A 24050-nucleotide genomic window follows, 5' to 3' on the forward strand; every position below is an offset into this window, starting at 1 on the left:
GGTCCCTCCAGCTAAACCTCTATTCTACACTTCTCCACTTCATTCACTGTCCCTGCTTAACCTGAGCTACTATAGACAATAGACAATAGGTGCAGGAGTAGGACATTCGGCCCTTCGAGCCAGCACCACCATTCAATGTGATCATGGCTGATCATTCTCAATCAGTACCCCGTTCCTGCCTTCTCCCCATACCCCCTGACTCCGCTATGCTTAAGAGCTCTATCTAGATCTCTCATGAAAGCATTCAGGGAATTGGCCTCCACTGCCTTCTAATCCACAGATTTACAACTCTCTGACTGAAAAAGTTTTTCCTCATCTCTGTTCTAAATGGCCTACCCCTTATTCTTAAACTGTGGCCCCTGGTTCTGCCCTTATTCATCTCACAGCTTCCTCCTGACAACGTACCTGTTCTAAAACCAATTTCCCCCCCTTTGTTCGACCTGCCTTACTTCACACTGGTTTCCCTCTGCTGATCCCTCAGCCTCTTTTCCCTTGCTGCACCCGACCAACAATATGTGTATGCCTCAGAGCTATTTGCTCTTCTTGTGCTGCCTGCTTTGAGTTCCACTTCCCCCTCTAGTTACACTTGGCATCAGATTACTAATAAGAACGTGGGATAAGATAGAACTGGTGGGAATGGGTCGCCGATGGTCGGTGTGGACTCAGTGGGTCAAAGGGCCTGTTTCCATGCTGTATCTCTCCAAACGGTATCCTGAATTCAAAACCATTCAGGGATTTCAATTTGGTTAATAATCTGGAATTTAAAAAAGTACTAGACCAAGTGGACACCTCTTCCCCTCACTCCACTCCATGCTCCTCAACCCCACTTATCCTCCCTCCTCCCCCCTCCTTCCCCCCTTCCCTCCACCCACATCCCTCCCCCACCCTCCCTCGGAGATAGATTTAAACTTTAAAATGTGAATAACTTTAAATATATAACACCAATTTCAATGAAACTTCTTCCATTAGCACCAAAAGGACGACGGTGAGTAAGGTGGGCCTAAAATAGTCAAGCTGTTGTGTATGGTTTTGGCTGTAGTTCAGGAACAAACAAACAAATAAACAAGAGTTTTAGTAGAAAGATTTGGTAATGATAACCAGAAAGCTACCAGATTATTGTAGCTGATTAACTAATATACTATGGAGGAAATCTGCCATCCTTAGATGGACACAAAAAGCTGGAGTAACTCAGGTCAAGCAGCATCTCTGGAGAAAAGGAATAGGTGACATTTCGGGTCAAGACCCTTCTTCAGACTCAATCCAAAACATCATCTATTCCTTTCCTACAGAGATGCTACCTGACTCGCTGAGTTATTCCAGCTTTTTGTGTCCATCTTCAATTTAAACCAGCATCTGCAGTTCCATCTTACACATTTTGTCTGCCAACCTAATCCAGTTTAGCCCAAATGTGACTCCAGACCCATAGTTATGTGGGTTGATGCTTAAGAACACTCTGAAAGGGTATAGAAAAACACTTAGTTCAAGAACATTTAGGGGTGGGTAATAAATGTTGGCCACACCTATGATATCCTGATGTTAAAACATGAAAGAAAGTAGTACTGGGCAATTAAATGCCCTCCAATAATGATGATATCCAATGCGTTCCATGATGGATCTACATGAAGACAGGGAGAAGGTGATGAGAAAGATCTTTTGATAACCTTTCCAGCCTTCTGGTGATAGCAGCAGGGCAGAAGTGCCATCTTTGACAAATGTGCAGCATAGTTGGAGCAGCAAATGGTTGAGACCTTTACAAAACCATCAGAGGAGGACCATAAGACTCCTCTCAGTCTCCAGATCCTCTACATGGCCAGGGGAGAAATTACTCAGTTATTCTCGGTCTCCATGGAGCACCCAATTGAAACCTTTCCCAAGATTTCAACTAACTTAGGCAGCATCTATGTACTTGCCCAAGGTTCTGACCAACTGCACCAAGTAGGCAATATACTTCTCCAGAGTTTTGTTTTAATTTGGGGTTGGAAAGTGGGGCTAGTGGTTGTGTAGGAAAGTAATGGAGAAGGAGTTGGAGGGCAGAGGTTACAGTAGGTGAGAGAATGAACAGGGGAGAGAAGGGATGGGGTGGAAGGAAATCTGTGGCTCAGAGAAAACAAAAGAGGGTGGGAATCCTGTTGGGAAAGAAGACAGAAAGGAAGCAGGAGGCTGAGTGATACAAAAAGACAATAGAGATGGAACACAATTGAAAAAAAGTAGAAAGAGTGTAGGAAGAAACTGCAGATGCTGGTTTAAACCGAAGATAGACACAAAAAGCTTGAGTAACTCCGCAGGAAAGGCAGCATTACTGGAGAGAAGGAATGGGTGACATTTCGAGTCAAGACCCTTTTTCAGACTGGTAGAAAGAGGTCGGGGATAGTGTGGACAAAAATAAATGATATTTGGTGGCGGGAAGATGAAAGGCGAGGGGGGCCAAAGAGATGGTGGGTGGAGGACCGGGGCCAATGAGGAGGCAGTGAGCAAGGATATGTTTGCTTGAGCTCACACCTCTTTGAGTGCACGTATGGGTATGTGTTTGTGTGCGGACAGGTGTTCACACGTAAGTCCTTATTCTGTGCATCAGGCTCATCATGGTATACATAATGAGAACATGCGTGCTAATGCTAATCCACCACCTTAAAATGTCTAGGAAGGAACAGCAGATACTGTTTTAAACAGAAGATAGACACAAAAATCCGGAGTAACTCAATGGGTCAGGCAGCATCTCTGAAGAAACTTTCTCCAAATATGCTGCCTGACCTGTTGAGTGACTTTGTGTCTATCTTCATTTTAAAATGTTCTTCCTTATCCCACATGACTGCTGTATGTGGCATCTACACAAGACATTGTAATTACTTCCTTAGGCTATTCGGGCTAGTAACTGTCAGAAAGGGATCAGGCACCAACCTCAGGCTTCCACCATCATGAAGATCATCTCGATTTGGAAATTAAATTGCCTTTCTTTCAACTTTGCTGGGTCTAAAACGTACAACTTTCTACCCAACAACAGAGTGGGAGCACTTTCATCCAAAAGACTTGTTGTTTGAAATAGGAATTTCTGGAAGTCATAACAAAAAAATCACGCAAGCTTGGAATAAGGTTAACCCAAGGCATTATATACTAGAGAAGCATGATGACAAATTAGGCCAAAACAGTGAAGGTACCTGAAAGGTCAAACATAGGATATTTGTAAACCAGGGCTGAGGGCAATAAAACTGATCATGAGATAAGAGCAGTCACATTATGACGCCCATTTACTGGACAAACAGGAGAATGGTTTTTGAAGCACAGCAAGAACAGGCCCAGCTGTCAGTCAGCCAGAGGCAAACCCAGCAGAGAAATGCATCCTGGTATGTACTGGCATGCCTGAATAAACCGATTTGTTCGAGACTCGGATTGCTTCGAAGCTCGATTGGGCCCCGCGAGAAAGCCAGATTCAAGATGCAGGTCACACACACAGATCCATCCAACAAGTTCAAGAAGACAGCTAAAAAACAGCCCTCTCAATGGCAATTAAGAAAGGGCAATAAATCTTGGTTGTGCCAGCAATGGCCAGAACCTGACTTCAACAAATAAAAACACCATTTGCTCTCTCAGCTGAATGTAAAAGATCTCAGGACACAATTCAATGGGTCAATAATAGGTCAAATAGGTAGTTTATTGTCACATGTACCTAAATACAGTGAACTTCTTTGTTTTGCATACAATCCACTAAAATCGCACTATAAATGAGCACAATCGTACAGAAGTAAAAGAGGGTAGTGATTATTGTGTAAAAAATAGATTTAGTAGATTTCTTCTGACATTGCACTACATGGCACCACATTCCAGCGCCATCTTGTACCTTTGATGTTTCAAGTTCTTAAACATATTGTATGCCCTCTTGGCCTTAAAGGGTTGTTGTCCTGGCAGCGGCACTGGATCGGTGATGTTGGGGTCGGCCTAGTCTGGCGATGCTGTCAGTAACTCCGTGTTGCTGCGGGCCACGCCCGATCTGTGCGCTGATCCCACTTGTGTGGGGCCTCAAGTGGCATTTGATCTGCGCGTTTCCCCGGCTGTTGTAGAGCCTCCATTGGCTCATTCCACCGACACCTCGACCTGCCATCACCACAAACGGGTAGTCTTTCCCCTCCTGCAGCCACCGCTCCGTTTCCGTGTGCTGAGGTGTTTCCCATAGCCAACCACAAAACGTCTTCAGCGTTCCAATGGCGTGGGAGGTAAGCCTACAGCTCGTATCTTCCCCCCTATCCACCGCCGCTAGTTTTAACAAATAGCGATGCAAATATCTCTAATTTTCTGACCAATATTGATCCCTCAATCAAAGACAACAAGAGAGGAGAGGTGCCAGTGGATTGGAGGATGGCAAATGTTGTGCCTCTTTTCAAGAAGCACTGCAGGGAAAATGCTGAGAACTATAGGCCGGTGAGCTTAACATCTGTAGTTGGTAAGTTACTGGAGAGTATTCCAAGGGTTAGGATATACAGGCATTTGGATGGGCAAGGGCTGATTAGGGATAGTCAGCATGGTTTTGTACGTGGGAGGTCGTGTCTCACAAATCTGATTGAATTTTTTGAAGACGTGAGCAAAAAGTTTGACGAGGGCAGAGCTGTAGATGTTGTGTACATGGACTTCAGTGAGGCGTTCGACAAGGTGCCGCATGGTACGCTGCTCTGGAAGGTTAGATCTCATGGGATCCAAGGAGAGATAGCTGAATGTATAGTAAATTGGCTCCATGGAAGGAAACAGAGGGTAATGGTGGAATGTTGCTTCTCAGAGTGGAGGGCTGTGACTAGTGGTGTGCCTCAGGGTTCAGTGCTGGGCCTGTTACTGTTTGTCATCTACATCAATGATTTGGATAAGAACACGTAGGGCAAGAGAAGCAAGTTTGCTGATGATACAAAAGTTAATGGTTTTTCAGATAGTGAAGATGGTTGTGAACGATTACAGCAGGATCTGGATCGATTGGCTAGGTGGGCAGAGGAATGGTTGATGGAATTTGATACAGAGAAGTGTGAGGTGTTGCATTTTGGGACGTCAAACAAGGTCAGGACATAAACAGTAAATGGTAGGCCTCTGGGTAGTGTTGTAGACCAGAGGGATCTAGGAGTACGTAGATCCTTGAAGTTTCTTGAAGGTCGAGTCGCAGGTGGATAATGTGGTCAAAAATGCTTTTGGCACTTTGGCCTTCATCAGTCAGCGTATTGAATATAGAATTTGCGAGGTTCATGCTGAGGTTGTATAAGACGTTAGTGAGACCGCATTTAGAATATTGTGTCCAGTTCTCGGCATCATGTTATAGGAAAGATATTGTCAAGCTTGAAAGGGTTCAGAAAAGATTTACGAGGATGTTGCCAGGGCTAGAGGGTGTGAGCTATAGGGAGAGGTTGAGTAGGCTAGGTCTCTATTCCATGAAGTGTAGGAGGATGAGGGGAGATCTTATAGAGGTATACAAAATCATGAGAGCAATAGATCGGGTAGATGCACAGAGTCTTTTACCCAGAGTAGGGGAATTGAGGACTAGAGGACATAGGTTCAAGGTGAAGGGGAAAAGATTTAATAGCAATCCCAGGGGTAACTTTTTCACACAAAGGGTGGTGGGTGTGTGGAACAAACTGCCAGAGGAGGTGGTTGAGGCTGGGACTATCCCATTGTTTAAGAAACAGTTGGACAGGTACATGAATAGGACAGGTTTGGAGGGTTATGGACCAAGCACAGGGAATTGGGACTAGGGTAGCTGGGACATTGTTGGCCGGTGTGGGCGAGTTGGGCCAAAGGGCCTGTTTCCATACTGTATCAATTTATGACACTATGACTCTGTGACTCTAAGAAGAGGATCTCATTGTTATAACATTAGTATTTGCGAGCTTGTTGTGAACAAACCACCTGCCATGTTTCCTACATTACATTAGGGCTGTACTTCAGAAGTGTAATTGATTACATTTTTTTTATTGTTAACATAATGTGCTCGTGAACAATTTTTTAAAAATCTATAAATCTTCAAATGGTTCAATAGTTCTTTATTATCACGTGTACAGTGAAATTCTTTTTTGCATACAGTTCAGTAAAGTATTTCCATACCATAAGCACAATCCCCCATAGTACAAAAGAGAATAGAAATAGTCCACGTTGACTGCTTGGAAGAGTTGCCAGGTTTTGGTGCCATTTTTAAAGCCAGTCTGGTCTGTGGGCTCGGTCTCCTGGAGTGGCGCCTGATCCAGGTAAGCTCTTCGTTCTCCGATCCTCCGATCCAGTAGATGAGCAGGGAACGGGTTCAGTGGCTTCCCTCCACAGGCCATGGCCCACCATGGTTGATTAACTTCAGCTGCCCTGCAGTGTAATTGTGTCAATGCCCACGATAAAGCAATTGCATTGTCAGCCAAATAATGGGTGGCACATTGTGCAGTGGTAGAATTGCTGCCTTATATTGCCAGAGACCCGGGTTTGATCCTGACTACTGGTGCTGTCTGTACGGAAGTTGTACATTCTCCCTGTGACCCTGTGGTTTTTTTTGCAGGTGCTCCGATTTCCTCTCACAGGTGCAGGTTTGTAGGTTAATTGGCTTCTGTAAATTGCCCATGGGCGAGGTATGCAAATTGGGGTAACAGAGAACAAGTGTATGCCTGCTTCCAAGCTGTATCTAAACTGGTTTCTCAAAAATAATTCAAAGACTACGTAAAATATTAAATGACTCATCAGCAGTCCACTCGGTTCCTACAAAATTAAAATGCCACATTGTATATATATTACTTGTTTCAGCTGCCGTAGTAATAACGCGTTTTTAAGTGTTTTATTGAGATGCCCTACATTGTACAAGGAAGGTCAATACTATCCAAGCTCACAAAAAGGATGGCGACTCAGGGAAGTTTTTACAGAGATATAAGCACTACTTGAATCATACTAAAGCAGGGAATGGAAGGATATGAAACATGTACAGGTAGAAGCACAGACAATCATGTGCCAAAGGGCCTGTTTCTGTGCAGTGCTGTTGTATTGATCTTTGTTCATAACTCAATGGGCAAATGGAGATAGGATGCAATGCAGGGAAATATAAACATGAACAAAAGCATTGCAATTATGTACGTTCCGAATTTAAAAAATCGTATGGACACCAGTGAGGCAAGAGGAGTCAACAGAACATTTAGCCTCAGATCTAAGCACAGATTTTTGAAAGACTTCACATTTGTTTATCTGATAATTGAGAAACCATGCAATTTTCAACACGATCAACAGCAGGAGGGACTTGAGGATGGTCTGTTGCCTCCCTGGTGCCAGGGTTCAACACATCACAGACCGGCTTCAGAAAATCCTAGTGAGGGAAGGCGATCAACCTGAAGTCGTTGTGCACGTGGGCACGAATGACGTCGGGCGGAAGAGGAAGGAGGTGCTACAGCGGGAGTTTAGAGAGTTGGGAAAAGCACTGAGAAGTAGGACGTCGAAGGTAGTTATCTCTGGACTGCTACCGGTACCTCGTGCTGGTGAGGCCAGGAACAGAGAGATAGAGGGTATGAATTTATGGCTGAGGGGCTGGTGCAGAGAGCAGGGATTTAGATGTCTGGACCACTGGGATCTCTTCTGGGCTAGGGGTGACTTGTACAAAAGGGACGGGTTGCATCTTAACAGCAGGGGGACAAACATTCTGGCAGGCAGGTTTGCTAGTGTGACACCTGTGGCTTTAAACTAAGTAGTGGGGGGGAGGGGTTAACAAATTGTGAATATGAAGATGAGGTAAAAGGGAATACAGGAGATATTGCAAAAGACTCTCGAATGGGAACATAAGTTCTAGAGCGGAAAAGAAATTAAGGGCAGGGCCAATTGTGAACGATGTGAGAGGGGAGGTAAATACAGAAGTTAAAGTGTTGTACTTAAATGCGCGTAGTATAAAAAATAAAGTGGATGAGCTTGAGGCTCAGTTAGTCATGGGCAAGTATGATGTTGTAGGGATCACTGAGACATGGCTACAAGAGGACCAGGGCTGGGAACTGAATATTCAGGGGTACACAACGTATAGAAAAGACAGACAGGTGGGCAGAGGGGGTGGGGTTGCTCTGATGGTAAGGAATGATATTCATTCCCTTGCAAGGGGTGACATAGAATCAGGAGATGTTGAATCAGTATGGATAGAAATGAGAAATTGTAAGGGTAAAAAGACCCTAATGGGAGTTATCTATAGGCCCCCAAACAGTAGCCTCGACATAGGGTGCAAGTTGAATCAGGAGATAAAATTGGCGTGTCAAAAATGTAATGCTACGGTGGTTATGGGAGATTTCAACATGCAGGTAGACTGGGAAAATCAGGTTGGAAATGGACCCTAGGAAAGAGAGTTTGTAGAGTGCCTTCGAGATGGATTCTTAGAACAGCTTGTACTGGAGCCTACCAGGGAGAAGGCAATTCTGGATTTAGTGTTGTGTAATGATCCTGATCTGATAAGGGGACGAGAGGTAAAAGAGCCATTAGGAGGCAGTGATCACAACATGATAAGTTTTACTCTGCAAATGGAAAGGCAGAAGCGAAAATCGGAAGTGTCGGTATTACAGTATAGCAAAGGGGATTACAGAGGCATGAGGCAGGAGCTGGCCAAAATTGATTGGAAGGAGGCCCTAGCAGGGAAGACGGTAGAACAGCAATGGCAGGTATTCCTGGGAATAATGCAGAGGTTGCAGGATCAATTTATTCCAAAGAGGTGGAAAGACTCTAAGGGGAGTAAGAGACACCTGTGGCTGACAAGGGAAGTCAGGGACAGCATAAAAATTAAGGAGAGGAAGTATAACATAGCAAAGAAGAGTGGGAAGACAGAGGATTGGGACTCTTTTAAAGAGCAACAAAAGTTAACTAAAAAGGCAATACGGGGAGAAAAGATGAGGTACGAGGATAAACTAGCCAATAATATAAAGGAGGATAGCAAAAGTTTTTTTAGGTACGTGAAGAGGAAAAAAATAGTCAAGGCAAATGTGGGTCCCTTGAAGACAGAAGCAGGGGAATTTATTATGGGGAACAAAGAAATGGCAGACGAGTTAAACTGTTACTTTGGATCTGTCTTCACTGAGGAAGATACACACAATCTCCCAAATGTTCTAGGGGCCGGAGAACCTAGGGTGATGGAGGAACTGAAGGAAATCCACATTAGGCAGGAAATGGTTTTGGGTAGACTGATGGGACCGAAGGCTGATAAATCCCCAGGGCCTGATGGTCTGCATCCCAGAGTACTTAAGGAGGTGGCTCTAGAAATAGTGGAAGCATTGGAGATCATTTTTCAATGTTCTATAGATTCAGGATCAGTTCCTGTGGATTGGAGGATAGCAAATGTTATCCCACTTTTTAAGAAAGGAGGGAGAGAGAAAACGGGTAATTATAGACCAGTTAGTCTGACATCAGTGGTGGGGAAGATGCTGGAGTCAATTATAAAAGACGAAATTGCTGAGCATTTGGATAGCAGTAACGGGATCATTCCGAGTCAGCATGGATTTACGAAGGGGAACTCATGCTTGACAAATCTACTGGAATTTTTTGAGGATGTAACTAGGAAAATTGACAAGGGAGAGTCAGTGGATGTGGTGTACCTCGACTTTCAGAAAGCCTTCGACAAGGTCCCACATAGGAGATTAGTGGGCAAAATTAGGGCACATGGTATTGGGGGTAGGGTACTGACATGGATAGAAAATTGGTTGACAGACAGAAAGCAAAGAGTGGGGATAAATGGGTCCCTTTCGGAATGGCAGGCAGTGACCAGTGGGGTACCGCAAGGTTCGGTGCTGGGACCCCAGCTATTTACGATATACATTAATGACTTAGACGAAGGGATTAAAAGTACCATTAGCAAATTTGCAGATGATACTAAGTTGGGGGGTAGTGTGAATTGTGAGGAAGATGCAATAAGGCTGCAGGGTGACTTGGACAGGTTGTGTGAGTGGGCGGATACATGGCAGATGCAGTTTAATGTAGATAAGTGTGAGGTTATTCACTTTGGAAGTAAGAATAGAAAGGCAGATTATTATCTGAATGGTGTCAAGTTAGGAGGAGGGGGAGTTCAACGAGATCTGGGTGTCCTAGTGCATCAGTCAATGAAAGGAAGCATGCAGGTTCAGCAGGCAGTGAAGAAAGCCAATGGAATGTTGGCCTTCGTAACAAGAGGAGTTGAGTATAGGAGCAAAGAGGTCCTTCTACAGTTGTACCGTGCCCTGGTGAGACCGCACCTGGAGTACTGTGTGCAGTTTTGGTCTCCAAATTTGAGGAAGGATATTCTTGCTATGGAGGGCGTGCAGCGTAGGTTCACTAGGTTAATTCCCGGAATGGCGGGACTGTCGTATGTTGAAAGGCTGGAGCGATTGGGCTTGTATACACTGGAATTTAGAAGGATGAGGGGGGATCTTATTGAAACATATAAGATAATTAGGGGATTGGACACATTAGAGGCAGATAACATGTTCCCAATGTTGGGGGAGTCCAGAACAAGGGGCCACAGTTTAAGAATAAGGGGTAGGCCATTTAGAACGGAGATGAGGAAGAACTTTTTCAGTCAGAGGGTGGTGAAGGTGTGGAATTCTCTGCCTCAGAAGGCAGTGGAGGCCAGTTCGTTGGATGCTTCCAAGAGAGAGCTGGATAGAGCTCTTAAGGATAGCGGAGTGAGGGGGTATGGGGAGAAGGCAGGAACGGGGTACTGATTGAGAGTGATCAGCCATGATCGCATTGAATGGCGGTGCTGGCTCGAAGGGCTGAATGGCCTACTCCTGCACCTATTGTCTATTGTCTATTGTCTATCCCTGTACTACATACAACAGATGTACTAAAAAAAAACGAACTATAGCTACCAGCATGTATGATAAAATGTTGTTCTAGTTCAGCTTTTGCCAATTAAAGAATATGAATAATTTGACCTGGAAATGTGGGTTAAGTTACTCACATGAGCATAAACGTGCCTTGGCTTTGGAATGTGCAAAGGTGAAATTGAATTGGGTGTGTACAATATTGCCATGGGTTCTAGGTCTTTTCTGACAACATTAATTGCTAGTCAGGCTCAAAAATAAATGCATGTCAACTTTAGTCACGTTGTTTACTGTCCTACTTTTGCTTGCTTCCAGTGAACCATTCAAAGTACTTTGCACCTGAGCTATTTTCTCCATGGCTCAGTGACATTACTGTCACATGTGAGTGAAATGCCCAAAGGTTCATTCCACAAGACTGAAAAAACAAAATGTAGGTCAATACTACTTTATAATGTTGCGTAGGTCCTGGCGTTTTGATGAAATATTAGTTAAGAATTGCATCATTAAATTTAGAGTGCAACAACAATGTTCACTCTTGGTTCTGGCCCAACAGCAGTCAATCCACCACCATCACCAGGACAGATTATCTTGACATTGTCACTTGGCATTTTCTAGGATTTGCTGTGCTCTCTGGAATATTAGCTCCAGAAATGTAAAGCAGAAATTCAAAATGTAAATCATTGCAAAATCTCTGACTGGCCAGTCAACATGAGGGCAGCTGTGTGAATATTGCCCAGAGTTTGCTAAGGGCATATGAGAAAGTGTGGAGGAGCAGAAAGATCTTGTATGGCACATCCACAAATCCCAAACAATAGCAGAAATATCTCCACAGACCCTGCTGGATCAGTTCAATTATCAACACAGCTATGATCATCACATCACTGCTTTTATGTAGACTTTATTGTTCTCTCTCTAACTGCCTTCAATAACTAAGGAGTTAGTGGTGGACACGGAGGAGCGGAACACTCCTGTCTCCATCAATGGCGTGGATGTGCAGTTTACCAGGGAGTACAAATACCTTGTAGTGTACCTGGACATTAAACTGGACTGGTCCAGGTACACTGAGGCTCTGTACAAGAAGGGACAGAGCCGGCTGTATTTTTGAGAAGGCAGTTTACCAGGGAGTACAAAAACCTTGGAGTGTACTTGGACAGTAAACTGGACTGGTCCAGGAACGCTGAGGCTCTACAAGAAGGGACAGAGTCGACTGTATTTTTTGAGATGGCTCCGCTCCTTCAACGCCTGCAGCTGCAGATGTTCTACCAATTGGTGATAGCCAGTGCCATCTTCGTCACTGCCATGTGCTGGGGCAGCAGGGCGAAGGCTGCAGACGCCAATAGAATCAACAAACTCATCAGGATGGCTGGCTCCGCCCTGAGGGCGGAGTTGGATTCATGAAAGATGGTCTTGGAGCGGAAGATGCTCCTCAAACTGCGGAGCATTCTGGACAATACAGCTCACCCCTTCCATGACACATTGGCCAACCTGAGGAGTACCTTCAGCAACAGACTGGTTCCACGAAGATGCAGGGCAGAACACGACAGGAGATCCTTCTTCCCTGTGACTCAAACTGTACAACTCCTCCCCCTTCTGTCATGGGGTAGACTGAGTCTGACGGGTGTCAGTCAATCTCAATCCTCAGTCAATCTTGCCAATCTTTGTACATCCCCATCCTTTCCACTCATCAGTTTAATTTCATTTTTGATGTATTTTGTGTTTTTATGACTGTTGGCAGATCAATTTTCCACCTGGGATAAATAAATTGATATCATATCGTATCAATAGACAATAGACAATAGATGCAGGAGTAGGCCATTCGGCCCTTCGAGCCAGCACCACCATTCAATGTGATTATGGCTGATCATTCTCAATCAGTACCCCGTTCCTGCCTTCTCCCCATACCCCCTGACTCCGCTATCCTTGAGCTCTATCTAGCTCTCTCTTTAATGCAGTCAGAGAATTGGCCTCCACTGCCTTCTGAGGCAGTGAATTCCACAGATTTACAACTATCTGACTGAAAAGGTTTTTCCTCCTCTCCGTTCTAAATAGCCTATCCCTTATTCTTAAACTGTGGCCCCTGGTTCTGGACTCCCCCAACATTGGGAACATGTTTCCTGCCTCTAACGTGTCCAACTCCTTAATAATCTTATATGTTTCGATAAGATCCCCTCTCATCCTTCTAAATTCCAGTGTATACAAGCCTAGCCTCTCCAGTCTTTGAACATATGACAGTCCCGCCATTTCGGGAATTAACCTAGTAAACCTACGCTGCACGCCCTTTACTAGGTTATCGTAACATCAATGGGATGGCTTTACAAACAGCATTGCATTACGGGCAACCCCAATATCACCCTATCAGATATCTTCCCTTTGACATCTCTACTCCAACCCCCAGCTTTCTTAGCAACTTAAATTATGCTTCTTATTTATGTTTCCAGTTCTATGAAGGGTCTTCGACTTGAGATATTAACTCAGTTTCTCTTTTCAAAGACACAGGAGTAAAAGTGGAGATAAAGGTAAAACCATGAAAAAAGACTGGCAGCAAATATAGTCTGACCTGCTGAATTATTGCTTTTATTTCTATCATCTGGGATTTGTGGTATTTGGTATTTATTTCAAACACCGTTATTATATCATTAGTCGGGTTGTTAATGACAATCCAGTAATATTCATTTCTAATCTGGATTGAGAGGATTACACTACTAGGAGCTGAAATGGAGTCCGTGAGCCAAATGGCCTCCTTCTCTGCTGCAACAATTCCTTGACACTCATATCTACCAGACCAGATGAGGCTATCAGATATTCTTCCCTACAAAGGCAAAGGCCAGTCAATTATATTATCATAATGATTATGTTGAAAAGAATGAAGACCAACAGCTTACCAAGGCCAACCAAGAGACACCAATTTCAGACAAGACAAACTTGCTCATACCGCAGTTGACTTTCCAAATTGCTCCTCATAAGTGTCTGGAGAGTGGGAACAACTGCATCACTTATAAATCAAGCATTGGACATGGTTAAAATTGCAGAATCATGCAGTCTAGACAACAGACTCTTCCAGCAAAATTTCAATGCTGAAAGGGTTGGTTACTTTACAATCAGTGGTTACTCTGTTTACAGTAATTATACTTTAAAATCAATAAGGTACATTCAGCAGACAAAATCATTTAACTAACTGCATAAACCATACAAAGATAGATACAAAAAGCTGGAGTAACTCAGCAGGACAGGCAACATCACTGGAGAGAGAATGGGTGATGTTTCGGATGGAGATCCTTCTATTACATTTTGCATAAAATATACAATGGATAGGATTATTACCATTAGTAATCTCTCACACCATAAATTAATGTCATACTTATATTCACCTTTAACTAGTTATTAATAACCTTAATATTTTTTACTTGATAAAAGTTGTCATTTTGTGGCAAAATTGTTACTTTTACATTAATGTTTCAGTAAAATGGTAAATCTACAAAATCTACAATATTCGCAAATATAATTTTAAAAATAATAGTTACAAAGACCTCTTTATATATTTGTGACTTTGGGGCAGGTTCAGATCCCACCTTCGTTGGCTTTGCATCAAACTATAAAAACACCATCTGCATCACCCCCAACACACACAACAATCCCCCACTCATCAACCCTTCCCTCGCTCATCATCATCCCTTCAACATCACCCATTATCATCAACCTCCCTCTCGGGCAGATAGAAAAAACCCAGAGATAGATTCTACTTGCATGGGGGCTCAGGCGGGACGAAGAACTAACGGCATCAAGTTCATCTTCAGCACCTTTGTCGTTTATTTCCTTAATCCATCGCTTGCTGTCCCATTCCTCGCGCAACTGCTTTGGAAAATCACAACAAATCCCTCCCACTTGCTGGACCTGTTTGTATTCTATCACCATCACTCCTTCTCATACAATACTCCAATGTAAATGTGCAAGGGCGGATGAGCGCCCAGGACCATATTTACCAGGCGGGGATCTGCCCCGTCAGCTCAGACCTGGAGGCACCTGATGCCACTCCCTCCTCTCCATAAATACCGGCGCGTTGACTGGTTTCATTCACTGCTGTGGTTGCGAGTCGTGGTTGACATCGGATTCTCTCCAGTGGCTGCTCGTTTGTTCTCGTTGTCAAAATGACCATCGCGAATGTGGAAGCGGCGAAGACCGAGGAGGTCAAGACACTGATACCGACGTCCAGAGTTTTAATGATACTGGCAATAATTTCAGTCTTGCTGTTTGTTTTAATAGCCGCAGGGCTGATCGCTTATGTGTTGGGTGAGTAATTTGCTTTGAAATGCTGTTTGCAGGCGAAATATAAACAGTTTCGGGTTTTTTTTCTAATTCTTTCTTAACTGACGGCAGTTATTTTGGGGTTTAATTATTCCTAAGGCAGATCCATTTCTCTCTGTAAAATGAAACATCGAGTTTATTTTAGCCGTTCTGATAGGGGGTTTACTGATGTTGAAATTCTTCCCGCGCTAGCATTTCCCAAAGGCGTTTGCTAAATACCACTTTTTTATGGTCTGACTTTGTATTTGTGGTGGAGTTGAAGATCATTCGTCTTAGATTTCCCCCCGCGTTTGATTACAATCTATTGCAAACCCCGAGATGCTGCTGTGTCCATTGATATCGAGCTGAAAGAACATCAATTTAGTATAAACTGGCTTAATGTTTATGTCAAGTGACCAGCCACACTTTGAATGAGTGAATGGGTGCAGAAGCACTAATTGGGTAAACTTGAACTTGCACGATGGTTTCTCGTTTTAACGAGAATTAAAATTGGAAGAACACTGCTGAGCTTGCTAGAAATGATGTATGGAGATCAGATGTTAATGGGAAGGCTTTTGATTTTAACCTGAGGACTAAAGGGTTTTTAGTCAACGGGTACTAAAAGGGTTGTTATTGCTAGAAACTCCTAATTTGGTAAATTGGAATGAAGAAAAATGTTACTGTTTCAAATACTCCTCTGAATACTTGTTTATAAGTGCACATTTTTCGGGTGGGGGCTTTTGCAATGCTGATCCGGTGATCATGTCCAACCCTGTGATTTTAAACGCGGCTCTATCATAAATGTTCTGATTTCTGGGATTGGGTGAAAACGCTCAGGCCCTTGTGTCTTTGGGGTATTGTTGAACCAGAGTAAATGCCTGTTAGAACAACTTGTAGTCCAAGTTGAACTCCATTCATTTGTAACATTTTAATGAAAGTTTTTAAGATTACTTGGCTATATATAACAGCTTTGTAAAATGTTTTGTATTGCAGTCTTTTACCTCCCTCGCAAGTGCACGGACAGTGAAGCTTGCAGAAGATCTGAATATACAGCCTGTGGTAAGTTGCAATAGTATAGAGATACCATATGAAAATGGGTGCTTTAGTTCTCTGAACCCTCACTGACCATTGGCCACCAATTTCTGGACTAATCCTGTGCTGAACTATTATTGTCCACACATTCCCATCAACTCCTCTCCAGATTCTACCTCGCACCTACACTAGTTTAGTTTGGAGATACAGCGCGGAAACAAGCCCTTCGGCCACCGAGTCTGCGCCACCCAGCGATCCTCGCACGTTAACACTATCCTACACACTAGGGACAATTTTACATTTATACCAAGCCAATTAACCTACAATCCTAGTTTGGTATAAATGTAAACCTACGATCTGTAACCTACAATCCAATCTTTGGAATGTGGGAGGAAACCAGAGATCCCGGAGAAAACCCACGCAAATCATGGATAGAACGTACAAGACAGCACCTGTAATCAGGATCAAAACCCGGGTCCTTGGAGTTGTAAGGCAGCAACTCTACCGCTGCTCTACCATGCCGCCTAAAGCAATATGCAATAGCCATTTAAGCTGCAAACTCTCATATTCTTGAGTTGCAGAAAGAAAGTAAAACACTTAGATGAAAACCATGTGGTCATGGCGAATGTGTGTGTGTACACTCTTCATGGGAGAGGATTGAACATGGGAGATGGAGCAATGAGACAGCAGGCCCACTAGTTGCACCTCTGTGCTGACCCTGACAGCACATTTGTATTTACACTGACAAAGCAATGTGGCATTGAGGTTCTCTGCCCAGTCGCTATATTTTGGATGAGGCTTTAAATTACCCCCATAGGCTTTAATTCAAAGATCTTCGTAGTTTTCAATTTTGAGGATTTGGCATATTAACACATTATTTGTTTTTTATTTGAAAGGATGTGGTCAACGGAAAACCCAATCTGACGGGATTTTCGGTGGATCAAGCACGTTTGATGGCGAGTGGCCTTTTATAGTCAGTTTACAGCTCAATGGTCAACACGTCTGTGCAGCAACACTCATCTCCTGTAGATGGATTTTATCAGCTGCCCATTGCTTCAGTAAAGGGTAAATACCATTGCTGCTCAATTTTTAAAAATGTTTTGTTTTCTGTATTGTTGTTCCCATATAATAATAATATATTCCTTTATTTGTCCCACACCGGGGAAATTTACAGTGTTACAGCAACAAAGTGGATAGCAAGAGATCATTCATTATAAATAAAAGTAAAGACAAGGATAAATTGTATTCCTTAGCTGTTACTGTTGACTCGTCTGCTGGGAGCAGTGCTGGTTGTGCAGTCTCACAGCAGCGGGAAGGAAGGATCTCCTATATCTCTCCTTCACGCAGTTGGGGTGAAGGAGTCTGTCACTGAAGGAGCTACTCAGTGCAGTGACAGTGTCCTGCATGGGGTGGGAGCTGCTGATTATGATTAATGATTAATATGATTAATATCTTGAAGATAACAGACATGTAATGTAACAGCATTAAATGTAGGATGCTGCAGCCTGAAGCTAACTAAATTGGTGCTTAAAGCAAATGTCCCTTTAACTGAAATGTAAAACAATCTGTTAATTGGAATTCTGTAATTCAGCTTCTCAAATTGGCAATTGTGCAATATCATAACACGCCTGTGCTTCCTGCATATGGGGTGTTTAAGCATTCTATTCAACTTGTTTCTCCGTGTCATGTTAAGCTTCTAGGATATGCTATCTGAACACCAACTGTTTTACTTTGTGTAGAATTAGTTGCCTAATGTAGAAAATGTACATACATGGGGACTTAATCAATAATTTGGAAAATCTATCCGATAGAAATGGCACAGCTTAAATGGGCATTGGAAACATGATTGCCAGAGCAAGAAGGGTTTAAGATCATTGTTTTGAGGCTGGATAATGTTTATTTGACTTTTGAGGAACCACTGCTCATATTTACAATCCACAGTGATAATATTGCAATAAAAAGATCTTAAATGTGATTAAGATTTTTTGATCTACATGTCTAGTGAATATTTAGTTTCATAGAAAACTTGAATATAGTTGAACATTTGTCACCAGTTGCTATTATCTGGCTATGTAACTGACAGAAGGTGTTTTAAATTTAGGATGAGTACAGCTGAGCCTTATGACTTAAATTTTTAAGTTTTGGAAAAATAAATTCAATCTTTTTATCTCGGAATTCTAGCGACCCAGAAAATTGGATTGCAGTGTTTGGAGTCCATTTCTTGGATCAGGCAACAAACCGTATTCAGAAACGAAAAATTAAAACAATATTGTTACATCCTCGTGTATCAACTGACCCTAATTACGATGTTGCCCTACTGGAGTTGTCCGAGCCAGTTGAATACACAGACTTTGTCCAACCAGCTTGTCTATCTGCAGCCACGACTTCCATTTCCGGTCAAACATGTACAACGATTGGATGGGGACAAACAGTTCAAGGTAATGATCAAAATGATGTTACATTTATCTTCTTGCCATTATACCTGTTCTTTGGATCACACAAAATTGGCTTTTAAATCATTTCTGTTCTGGCAGTGTAGGTCTTGTGTTTAAAATGAGAGCAAGACCATTTGGAAGAAATAGCAGTTATTTTGGCAAAATTTAAAAGACATAACTTTCTGGCCAAATATGTCTGATCTGTTTTATTTAATCTATTTGGGTATCCATTTATCTATCTGGTGTGTGGGATGAAGGAACAGTGCAGTCACAAGGGGCTGGAATAACGCATGGAATGTATTGCCTCTTTTGCACTACAAACTAACTTCTTACTGTTCCTTGCCAGGTGGATTGATAGGTAATGAGCTTTTGAAGAGTGAAGTGAAGGTTTACAACAACACCCAGTGCCAAGAGGCGACGCCCAGGATTTGTGCAGGGATACCTGAAGGAAGCACAGATGCATGTGAGGTATGGAATTGTTCTTAATTACCTCATTCTTCCTGGGATTATACACTTTCTTCTTTCTTGGATGTGACTCTACTTGTCAAGAAATGGCCTCGAGCTGGATCACCAAATATTTAAAGACCAATGTGTGGAGGTGGAGATACTGATAGAAACATAGAAACATAGAAAATAGGTGCAGGAGTAGGCCATTCGGCCCTTCGAGCCTGCACCGCCATTCAATATGATCATGGCTGATCATCCAGCTCAGTAACCTGTACCTGCCTTCTCTCCATACCCCCTGATCCCTTTAGCCACAAGGGCCACATCTAACTCCCTCTTAAATATAGCCAATGAACTGGCCTCAACTACCTTCTGTGGCAGAGAATTCCACAGACTCACCACTCTCTGTGTGAAGAAATGTTTTCTCATCTCGGTCCTAAAAGACTTCCCCCTTATCCTTAAGCTGTGACCCCTAGTTCTGGACTTCCCCAACATCGGGAACAATCTTCCCGCATCTAGCCTCTCCAACCCCTTAAGAATTTTATATGTTTCTATAAGATCCCCCCTCAGTCTTCTAAATTCCAGTGAGTACAAGCCTAGTCTATCCAGTCTTTCTTCATATGAAAGTCCTGCCATCCCAGGGATCAATCTGGTTAACCTTCTCTGTACTCCCTCTAAGGCTAGAATGTATTTCTGGGGAATTAAATTCTGGTTAAGTTGTTAAAAGGGGTGGAGGGTCCAAAGGTTTGGCTGCGTGTGGTGGCTTGACTGCTGATAGAATAGTAATGGAAATGATGCATTGTTCATTACAAACTCCTACCCTGTGTGTTAACTACATTTGTGGCAGTGTTTTTAATTATACACATGCACATATCCTGTTGGGTGCTAGTTTGAACAGCTTACTTTCCACTTTTGGATGATGCATGGCACCTTCAGTCCAAATTCCTCACGAGTGGATTGTGAGGAAAGGTCAACAAGCCCTATTGTGCATGCAGGAATAAATTATTGGGCTAAGAATTGAACTAGCAATTGTTTTTATGAGCTTTATGCAAGGACATCAGAATAAGTGAATCTTTCTTGAACTTTATATTCTGAAACTACAGGCTAATGTGTCCTTAAATGTTGCAAATAGTTGATCCATCACTACATTTCAGTAATAGGTACACTTCTAAATATTGATTGGAATAGACTGAGACTCCCTTGATTTAATAACTTTTGAAAATAAAGCAGGAAATGGAAATATGTGATTAATTTCCTCCATTCCTGACTCCCCCTGCTGTAGTGCAACAACCAAAGGCGGGTCAACACAATGAATTTCACGAGTAGAAACTCTGGAAAGGTCTCAGCAGGATGGGAGCATCTGTGGAAAGAAATAATCATTTTGGGGTTTGAAGCTGATGGGTCAGCCTAGTTGCAGCAACATAACGACCCCACTGAGTGCCACAGGTCGTAAACAAACAACAATAAAGTTGTTTTTCTTTTCTCCCCAGGGTGATTCTGGAGGGCCGTTGCTGTGCCAAGATAGGAATTCTCGTGCGTGGATTGTTGCAGGAGTTGTTTCCGCTGGAGTAAGCTGTGGAAGATCTGAACATCCAGGACTATATACAGAGACGGCAGCTGTTCATGAATGGATAAAGGATGGAATACAATAATGAGTGCTGCTGGCAGCCTAACGTGATCATCATGGTGTTTGACTGTTGCTGATGACTGGGGTAACACCTGGCGACAGCACCGTTGTGAACTGCTTCATGTTACATTGGAGTTTGAATGTAAATCATTTGGCTTTGTAAAAGCTTTATCATGGTCTTGGACCAGATTGTAAAGAATCTCACTTTGTGAAACTGGATTTTAAACTGTCTAGCTTTGTATTCAACCAGTTATGGCATAGTACTGTTGTATTCTCGCTTATATTTGTTTTAATTAATATTGGCAAGCGGTAAATCAGTTGCTTCAATTAACCCCCTTAGAATGCTGAAAGTTCTAAGAGGATTAATATAGAAATTAAATTGCAAATTTGGATTGTTAATCTTATTCTAATATTTTGGAAATATTTTCACACGTGGTGGAATTTTGTATGTTACAATGTGACTTTGTAAATTATACTGTATTTATTGATATAAAGCTAGCAAATTGTTTACAATAACATTAAAAACTTGAATTCCCTACTTGAGTTGTTGTCTGTAATAAAGCTTTGTAAATGGGAAAGGGAGAGCAGTGCTGAATTTTTAAATAATTGTTGTGGCCACTTTAATATAGGGAATGCAGCAGTTAGTCTGCGCCCAGGAAGACACCAAGCTATTAAAGATGGGATTCTGTGATATTTGAGCCTTGGTCTCCATATGAGGGCAGGGAGCAAGTTAGAGGAAGCCCTTAGCAAAACAGCATGCAATCTTTTTATTTTACCTGACAGCAAACAAATGGTGTTAATCGACCAAGTTGAGTCCATGGAAGAAGGAATTGATGGAGGTACAGGTTAGATTGTCATTTACACATGCCAAGAAAAGTCTATTTCACCTGAAGGTTATAAATTAAACCAGGTATGGCAATGATAAACATAGATGCATAGACAATAGGTGTAGGAGTAGACCATTCGGCCCTTCTAGCCAGCGTTCTATGTGATCATGGCTGATCATCCACAATCCTGCTTTCTCCCCATATCCCTTGATTCCACGAGCCCTAAGAGCTCTATCTAACTTTTTTTTTAACGTATCCAGTGAATTGGCCTCCACTGCCTTCTGAGGCAGAGAATTCCACAAATTCACAACCCTCTGGGTGAAAAAGATTTTCCTCATCTCAGTTCTAAATGGCCCACTCCTTATTCTTAAACTGGCCCCTGGTTCTGGACTCCCCCAACATCGGGGAAATGTTTCCTGCATCTAATGTGTCCAATCCCTTAATCATTTTATGTTTCTATGAGATCCCCCCTCATCCTTTTAAATGCCAGTGAATACAAGCCCAGTGGCTCCATTCTTTCATCATAAGACAGTCCCGCCATCCCAGGAATTAACCTTGCTGCACTCCTTTAATAGCAAGAAAGTCCTTCCTCAAATTAGGAGACCGAAACTGCACACAATACTCCAGGTGTGGTCTCACCAGGACCCTCTTCAACCACAGAAGCACCTCTTTGCTCCTATACTCAACTCAGTCAAGAGAGTTTTGTCCTGTGCTCCAGGTTGAAGAATGAAATTCTTACTTGCTGCAGCCCAACAGAATATGTAAACATGGAACACTGTAAACAATATAATAACGAGAGAAAAAAAGTTCAGTGTGTATATATACACATACAAACACACACACATATATATATATATATATATATATATATGTGTGTGTACCACCCTCTATACCAACTTCTCACCTATGGGAAGAAAGCAGGAGAAGGGCATTAGGAGGGAGAGATAGATCAGCCATGATTGAATGGTGGAGTAGACTTGATGGGCCAAATAGCCTAATTCTACTCCTATTCTTTATGACCTGATGACCTTATTTATGACCTGTTTCTGTCCTAAGTGAGATCCCACCTTCTGCCAATCTAGTTTAAACCCACCCGTGTAGCATTAGCAAACCTGCCTGCCGGGTTCCTTGAAATATATTTCCCTCCCAATCAATGATGAACTTCATGTTTCCCTGATTAACTGTCAATAGTGAATCGCAGGCAGAGGAAAGGAAAATCAAATCCCTAAGCGAATCCACAAGCAGAAATGGAAAGTACTTAGCGATAAGAGGGGCAGGGAGACAATTTTAAGCAGGAGTTCAAACTTCCTCTCAAAGGAGATAGACCGCAACCTAAATCATGACTCATTGCATAGATGACCTGAATGAAGCATGAACCAAGCAGACCAGGGAACTTGGGAAAAAGGCATGAGAATGGGGCTAGGAGGGAGAAATAGATCAGCAATGATTGAATGGCAGAGTGGAATTGATGGGCCAAATGGCCTTATCCTGCACCTATCACTTATGACCTTATGAGATAACAGGGGCAGATCTGCACAGATCTGTACAGATTCATGATCTGTAAGGGAAACAAAAATGCCTCAGCTTTTTGGATGCCCTGATCCATGCTGCCAACACTTTTTCCTTTTTCTTCACCTTTCTTTTCTGAAGACAATGTGGCTGATAACATGCACGTGTGCCACGTACCTAGAGCAGCTTTGGCATGTTAAAAACACTTCACTGTGATATATTCAAACACCAAGCCAGTGACATTCGATGCTTGTTCCTCCCCGTGTTTGGATATTCTCATGTTATTGTACTGCTGTGATAGTTTTTGCATCAGAATGGATGAAAGAGAAGAGTGGAGCTGATTTCATTGTTCTTTCAATAAGTCGTTACAAGTAGGGTGGGCTGAATGGCTTCTTGCCATGCTATGTCATTCCAGGACTGGGATATGTTCTGGTAGGACATACAGAATAAACAGCACTGAACATATGAGTGTTTACATGCAAAGACACTTTGAGATGCAAGTCAATAGCTACCAGAAAGTAGCAACACAGGTGGATACTGTAGTGTAAAAGGCATTTGGCATGCATGCCTTCACATGCCACGGCATTGAATGGAATAATTTCAAAACCGTGATGTACAAACAAAGTAGGCTGATGAACAGGAAACAAAAAAATTAGGTTTAATAGTATTGTTTGAATTGGAGAAGGGCTGATGTGACTAAGGGTTCATGTTCACGGAATATTCACGATTTTATTTCAGAAAGAGCAAACACCATATTGACATCTTTCTAATGACGTAAACTTAAGACATTTGATAAAGGTAATAAGCAGGAAGCATGAAAATATACTTCAGGTGGCGCAGTGGTAAAGTAATAGGAAGAGCAGGCTTGGCAACTATATTTCATTCCAGGGGAGTGTGCACTTGTGCATTCTAGAGTGGAAGATAATGAATGAGAACGTTGTGGAAAACTACTGCAGGGTGTGGAGTAACTGTAAGATCTACTTGTCAAAATACATAAGCATTTGGAAATGTGTTTTAGGGAAGTTAAACATTAATAGCATTTTTAAATAAAGAATATAAGTAAATAGCCACTTCAAGAGAGGATGTGCATTAAAATGTGAAAAACAAACTGCTGGAGGAACTCAGCAAGTCAGGCAACATCTGC

General features: G+C 42.5%; 1 protein-coding gene across 1 annotated transcript; it reads left to right on the plus strand.

The window, feature by feature from the left end:
* The first annotated feature begins 14846 nt into the window (after positions 1-14846).
* On the plus strand, positions 14847-20953 carry LOC144599645 (testisin-like). The gene is made up of 6 exons (XM_078410802.1): positions 14847-15038; positions 16026-16091; positions 16961-17129; positions 18246-18502; positions 18846-18967; positions 20434-20953. The coding sequence occupies exons 1-6, from the start codon at positions 14897-14899 to the stop codon at positions 20593-20595; spliced, it is 918 nt and encodes a 305-aa protein (XP_078266928.1). The 5' UTR covers positions 14847-14896; the 3' UTR covers positions 20596-20953.
* The last annotated feature ends 3097 nt before the right edge of the window (positions 20954-24050 follow it).

The sequence above is a fragment of the Rhinoraja longicauda genome, chromosome 1 (assembly GCF_053455715.1).
Source record: "Rhinoraja longicauda isolate Sanriku21f chromosome 1, sRhiLon1.1, whole genome shotgun sequence".
Classification (NCBI taxonomy): domain Eukaryota; kingdom Metazoa; phylum Chordata; class Chondrichthyes; order Rajiformes; family Arhynchobatidae; genus Rhinoraja; species Rhinoraja longicauda.